General features: G+C 36.6%; 1 protein-coding gene across 3 annotated transcripts in view; it reads left to right on the forward strand.

The window, feature by feature from the left end:
- The window catches only part of ryk (receptor like tyrosine kinase), a 47,169-nt gene extending 43,836 nt beyond the window's left edge, over positions 1–3,333 (forward strand). For all 3 annotated transcript variants that reach the window (XM_084722551.1, XM_084722553.1, XM_084722552.1), the window contains one exon: positions 2,085–3,333. In XM_084722551.1, the coding sequence (XP_084578677.1) occupies positions 2,085–2,196 (112 nt within the window). In that variant the 3' untranslated portion in view covers positions 2,197–3,333. The remainder of the gene's footprint in view (positions 1–2,084) is intronic.
- The last annotated feature ends 3,671 nt before the right edge of the window (positions 3,334–7,004 follow it).

Raw genomic sequence — 7,004 nt, forward strand, 5'->3', positions numbered from 1 at the left:
TGTAGACTTCTGCAGTGAAGAATATGTGTGTGTGTTTAGCTATAGCCAAACTTGTTATTGCAGACCCTTTTTATCAAATGAGAAGTGCTGCTGCTGCTGACACTCTGTGTAAAATGGGAGCTGAATCGAATTGAAATGTTGAGCAGCTACCAGTGTTGGTTGATGTGAAGCTTATCAACATCCTGCAAATGTCAAGAAGAAGGGGCAGCCTGTGGCCACAGGCACCATTTTCCCACCACTGCATTATTATTTACAGGCTATTTCCTCAATATCACGGTTGCAACGAGGCTGCTGTCACCTTTTCACTGCTGGATTATAACAGGGCTTTCCTGGAGCACCCAGGTGGATTAGTATGTGATACATGATTAATGGACACCAATGAGCGTTCAAGTTTTGGGTGGTAGTGGAAAAATCTGTAAAGATGTGGGGTATCATTCTGAATCCTGACTGTCTTAACTTTATTAAGAAATTATTAATTATTGGTATTAATTACCAATAACTTTTCAGTCTCTATTTACAAATTTAAACAGAGCTCTGGGGCATGCTGTTCAAAGTAAAGTTCTTATTTTTTTTCTTTCTATATGCTCCTGTTTGATCATAGCATGCTATTTCTCTCCGTATTTATGCTGATGATTTGCAGCTTAATATCCCTGTAACACCTCACTCATTTTCCACTGTAAAACATTTTCCGGATGTGCTGACTTGCTTCAATCAAATTCTGATAAAATCATCATTGCAAACATGTTATTATCGGCCTGAACAATCTGCACACAGAATTACAGTCATCACTTCCTTTTTCCATCAACATTAAGCCTTCTGTCACAAAGCTACTGTAGATGTTTGAGTCAAACCTTCATTTTGAATCACATTTTAGCATTTTGTTATTTAAGAAATATATCTAAAAATCTTGTTCATCTCTGAGTTTCAGAGACACCAAATCCACCATATATGGTTTATTTCCTCACATTTACATATATTGTAAGGGTCTCCAAGCAAGCACTAAACGGAAAACATAAAGAAAATGGGATAAAATTACTCAACTGCAAGTAAAACTACTGGTCTTTAAAAATAATTAAGTAAAATTACAAAGTATTCTTAAAAACTACTCAGTGTATTAGTTACTTTTTAACCAGTGATTTTTAATAAATTATCAATTGCAGGCATTAAACTGAAAGGGGTTTCTGTTTCTCCAAATCTTAAGTCTAAATTACTCCTGCATTTTTGTGGTCAGTGCTGACAGTCACCTCTACTAACCTGTACCTGCTGCAGCACGTTTTCTTCCTGTCTGTAGTCATGGTTTTCATTGGCCCGTTTAGCCTCATTGGCTTCAAAAATGCAGTTGAAAAGTAGTAGTGAACTATGTTTAAAAAAATTGAGTAGATGAGATACTATAATGCATATTGAAGTAAAATTACAGACTTGGATAAAAATACAGTTTCCCAAAAAAAAAAAAGACTTGATCACAGTAATTTGAGTGATTGTAATTAGTTACTTCCACGCCTGGTTTTCACACTTTGTTTAAACTGCTACCACTTGCTACCACCTGTCTAATAGCAATACAATTTGAGGACATTGAAATAATTATAATACACTGGAAAAATATGATTTGGATCCGTTTTTTTTTTTTTTTTAACCCTTTTGCCTTTGTGCTGGAAAAACACAGATTCAGGTTAAATATCAACAAAGACAATAATTACCTGTGATCTGTGAAATAACTTAACATTGTTTCCTTCTAAATACAATAGGTGTTGAGGCAATTGCTTCCTTTCCCAAAATATTAGAGTTTGAAAAATAAATATTTAAGGGCACGCACTGATTAAGAAATGATGGTATCTCCCTCATTGATATCAGAGCCGTACAGGCAGCTCCTGTGGAACACATTGAAATGTGTAAAATGTACGGTAATTACAGTGCCCTCAGTTTGACGCCAGCTCTAGATTTTCGTTGCCTGTTCTTTCTCTTTCCCACTACATCCTGTCTTACACACACACACACACACACACACACACACACAAATTACACAACACTGTCCTGACATTTAATTTGACTTGTCTTTTTTTTACTTCCCCCCTGCTGTCCTGCAGGTTTGCAGTGATGGCTTGTTGCTGGGCCCTGGACCCAGAGGAGAGACCCAAGTTTCAGCAGCTCGTCCAGTGTCTCACAGAGTTCCACGCAGCGTTGGGCGCTTACGTGTGAAAACAAGCTCTTTTTTTTTTTTTTTAACCCAAGAACAGCAACACTAAAAGCTGGTGGACACTATTCATAAGGAATACACGTATGAAAATGTGCCTTAACACAGGAGAGAGCAGACTTAAGCCTGATGATTTTATTGTGTACAGTTCCTTTGGAGTTTTTTATATAGTTGAAATACCTTTTTACAGCATAGCAAAGTAAAAGGATTCTTTGAATATTGTTTCATTTGCTTTGGAAGCGTCTAGAAATGGCAATTTACGGTGCTCTTCCCTGCCCAAGAGGACGTAAATGATGGAAAGCTGTCCTCATCTGTACAGCACGTCAACATTTTTGTGCCATCGGACAAATTTTTTTAAGGAAATTTTTTAACGGACAAACTGGTTTTAAAGACAGTATTTTCTACAGTTTTGTTACTTAGTGAAACAGTGTAAATTGTAGATGTGTCGTGGATGACAGAAAATAACTCTACAGCAGAATGATTTAGGTACCAAAGTAGACTTAAAGGGCTTCATTTGTATATGTAACTTCACTTTGTTATGGTCAGCTCCAGCTTGGTACGAGAGGCCTCTTGCAAACCAGATCAATGTTTGTTGAGATGATTTCTGAGACCTTTTTACAAATGGTACACTGTTTCCTCTTGATCACACTAAAAACTGTGTTAAAGATGAGTTTTTATTTCCTCATGAATCTGGAATACAGAAGCCAGAGATCCTAAAACATCAGCACCACAGAACTACATGTATGAACTTGACTTTTAAACATCTGGAGTGAATTTTGGACACTATTATTTGAATGCCACCAACTTCTTTCTCTTTTGTACATTTTATTTCCACTGTCACAATCTCCAAACAGAATTATCGTAATGTTTCTATTTTGTAAGCTTGATTGTTCTGCGTCAGAACACAGCCCTTCACAGGATTTTTTGACTGTTTTTTTTTTTTGTTTTTGTTTTTTTTTAAACTAGAACACTAATAATCACTGTGAACACACAAAACTGCCTACCAGCTTGGTCTAATCTTATTCTCACACCTTTGACATCTTTGTGATGTGTCTTTATGGTCACTGCATGTTGAATTAAGGTTGTAAACTGCTTCCCGAATTCGTATCCACAAATTAAAATGGGATCTTTTAAAGATAGAATGTCTACTTTGTTTATTTTTATATCCGTACCGCTCACTTGCCGTGCCCTTAAAGCAAAAGTCCTCATTGTTTTACCTGATACCGCAGTAATGTTTGTTTTGTACCACAAAAGCCACAACTGGAGCCAAGTGTTTTGGCACAAGAGTGTTTTTCTGCTCAGCCTCCAAAGCTCCAAACCACAGTGATGCCTTTATTGTTCAGCCATGCCAGCCATCCACGTGTAGAAAAAAATGAGCAAACCTTCAAATATTAATACTTGAGTATCTGCATTACCAAATACATGTCCTTGTGTACGTAATACAACAACACTATTATAGGTTCTTCCTTTTCTTGATTTCCTTGTTTTCCTTGTAGTTGTTTTAAGGCTGAAGTTGATGTCACATCAACACTGCACTTTTTCATGATGTTGTAATGGAAAGTTGTGTAAAATCTAATTTCTGCAGAATCCTTAAATCCCTCGTCCTTAGATGAAATCGGTTATATTTGTGGCAGGCACTGCATTTGTAGCTGTCTTGGATTTTTGGTTTAGATTAACAGAAATGTTCAAGGACAATAGTTTTTATTTTGTGTGGGAATAAATGTCAAACTGATAAGCAAGTATTATAGCAACATTTGTTCACTTCAGTAAGATTTAACTAAATAATTTTGTATGGTGTGTCGTTGACAATCTCACTTCAGTTTCATGCTTCACTGTTTCTGTTGTTTCTGCTGATGCGCTGTTCATTTCTTTGAAGAACCAGCTGAACGTCAGTGATGCGAAGTCAGAGTGAGATATTTCCACACGTCTACAACAGCCTTTCAAAATATCATCAGTCACTGTTGAGTTTCTCTTCGTCACTGTCAAAGAGCCTGTGTCAGTTCTGCACAATTTCTACAATTTCCTCCCCAACAGCATAATAATAGACCATAATGCAATGCAGCCACAAGACGTGTTGAGTAAGTGGACATCTTCATTTCCAGACTGCTGTGTCACAATACTGTAGGGTACTTTTCTGGACAAATTTCCAAAGTGAAACCCAAAACTTCAGCAAGTTTGAGATTTTTTTTTTAAATTCTGCAAACTCTTCCAGGCCCCTGTTCTTACTTGTAGCCACATATAAAACATGATGGATTCCAGGCTGGATTCAGCTTTGTCTGACTCACGTTTGGATCTGCTTTTGTTATTGCCACTCAGTTTCTTCACAGTTTAAGTCTATTTTTGTGTGTCTATTATTCACATGCATTAAACAATGATATGACTCTGAAAGGACACCTCTTTCTCACCTTTGATTGGCTGAATCATAATGTCACTGTGCTATACTTGAACAGGAACTCTAAATATTGACCTACTAAAGATCAGCTCTCATGTCTGTGTTGCTTAGCAACACATTTATTTGGTCAATGATATGGTCATTAATTATATTGAGGGGTTGTTAATTCATGGCCAAGGCTTTCTGATAAACCTATAACCAGCATTGTATTATAGTTGCGTACATCATAATAGATTCACAATGCATTATAAGAGCTGCTGTGATTCTTGATAAAGCATTAGGATATTGCATAACAGCAGCCATCAGGTACTATAAGTATGATTTTAATAGTTAACATTCACTCATAATAACTTAATTTTGCCTAAAAGTTTTTAAAGTTTTCCAGGGTGATATCTGACAGTGATTTACAATATCTTCATGACAGTTAAGTATCTGCTTCAGGTGAAATAAACATATACGGATATTGTTCAGACTACAAACAGGCCAGTGACTAAGAGAGCATGTCAGACATTCAGACTGGAAACAGAAGCAGAGTCTTACTGAAGAAACTTAGAGGAAATACTGGCTCAACCTGACTAAACTACGGAATATGTGATAATTTCTTATATAATTTTTCATATCAGCCCTTTTGACATGAAATGATAAACAGGTGTTAACAATGATACTAATTAAGGTTCATTACATTCAGGTCAAACAGAGTCAGGGTGCTGCTAATGCACATGTCGGTTCACTGGATACTCTACTACACTAAATGGAACTGAACCTTAATTAGTATAATTGCAAACACCTGTGTTTACCCCACTATTTCATATCAATATGGCTGCTATGAAGAAGGCTCATTTGAAGATTATTAGCAACCTGGGTGGAATTTTAATCCACACATTTCACAGAGGATGTTTTGATATGTGACAGTGGAAAAAGCACAGGTGTAAATAATAAAATGAATGATGGCTGAATTCCATTTTTCTGCCTGAGTTTCAGGCCAATAGACTAATTACAATAAAGAAGATTCAGTATTTTTCCACAGAAACTGTATTCTTGGCCAGTGTTGGGATGTAATATATTACTCTGTAATATATTGCTGTAATATTACTTTTTTCAGTAATGAGTGGTGATTATAGTTTCTAAACCTGTACATATATTACAGTTACTGTTCCAAGTAACTGAGTACTTTTTGACCTTGATGGAGAGGGAGAGGCAGACTTCACACAGGTGGAATTATTATCGTTATTTTGAGTTAGTTTGGCTCCTTGAGAGTTAATATGTGGTGATGGAATCTAATCTAAAGGCCACACACAGTAAAGTAATATTACTCTTTATTATGTGGCTTTGTTGAATATTTGATTCTGATTGGTTAATTACAGCATTCTGATGTCTGTTATTTCAGACTGTTACTTTGGACACAGTTCTTATCCTAAAAGTTTTGCTTTGTTTTTAGCTACATTGTTGTCATATTTTAAAATGAGTTTTTTTTGTTTTGTTTTTTTTTCCATAAGTTAAAGGGATAGTTCACCCAAAAATGAAAATTCACTCAGCATCTGCTCACCCTCATGCCGACTGAAGGTCGGGTTTATTTTTTTTAGTCTACAAAATACTGCTGGAGTTTCACAGGAAAACAGTGTTGCAGAATCTCCCACACAATGGAAGTAAATGGTGAAAAAAACAACCAGAAAGAAAAAAAAAACCACACACATACAAAATGCCTCTATCCCACTTGTCTGGTGTAATCCAAGTCTCCTAAAGCCGCAACATGCCAAGTCGACTTGAGAGACGTCATTTACACCTTGTTTTTAGCCTAAGTCTTTATTGTAGATTCTTAGCTTAGAGACACATTTTGCGATTTTTTGTTTGTTTGTTTGTTTGTTTGTTTGTTTTTCCAGTTGTTTTGAAAACTGGTCACCATTCACTTCCACTATTTGGGAGATTCTGCAGCAGTTGTCCTGTCCAGCAGTGTTTTGTGGACTAAAAAACTAAACCCAATTTACAGTCGGGATGAGGGCAAGCAGATAATGACTGAATTTTCCTTTTTGGGTGAACTACCCCTTTAACATACAGTTAAACTTGTATTGGTTAATACTAAATAATAAGGCCTTCAATAGGAGCACTGCCACAGTTTGAAGTTAATTCATCCATTAGCAGTAGTTAGTCTCACAGTGGGCCCACAGCTCATTAGCTTCAGGCACAAACAGCTTAGAGCTGCATACCGTAATTAATGAAGCATTAAGCTTGTTTGAACTGCTGGAGAACAAAGCAGGGCTTCACTGACAGGACGGTCACATTTCATGTTAAAAAAAAAAAAAAAAACAATGTAAACGTGAATCGTTTTGCGTAGGTACTATTTGTAATGTCGTAGTTAACAGGTTGGCTCACGCTCCCCCAGGTGAGTGTTGCACTAGCGCGCGCGTGACTCAGCCAGCGAGC

This window comes from Lutjanus erythropterus, chromosome 7 (assembly GCF_056507025.1).
Source record: "Lutjanus erythropterus isolate fLutEry1 chromosome 7, fLutEry1.hap2, whole genome shotgun sequence".
In the NCBI taxonomy this organism is placed as follows: Eukaryota; Metazoa; Chordata; class Actinopteri; order Lutjaniformes; family Lutjanidae; genus Lutjanus; species Lutjanus erythropterus.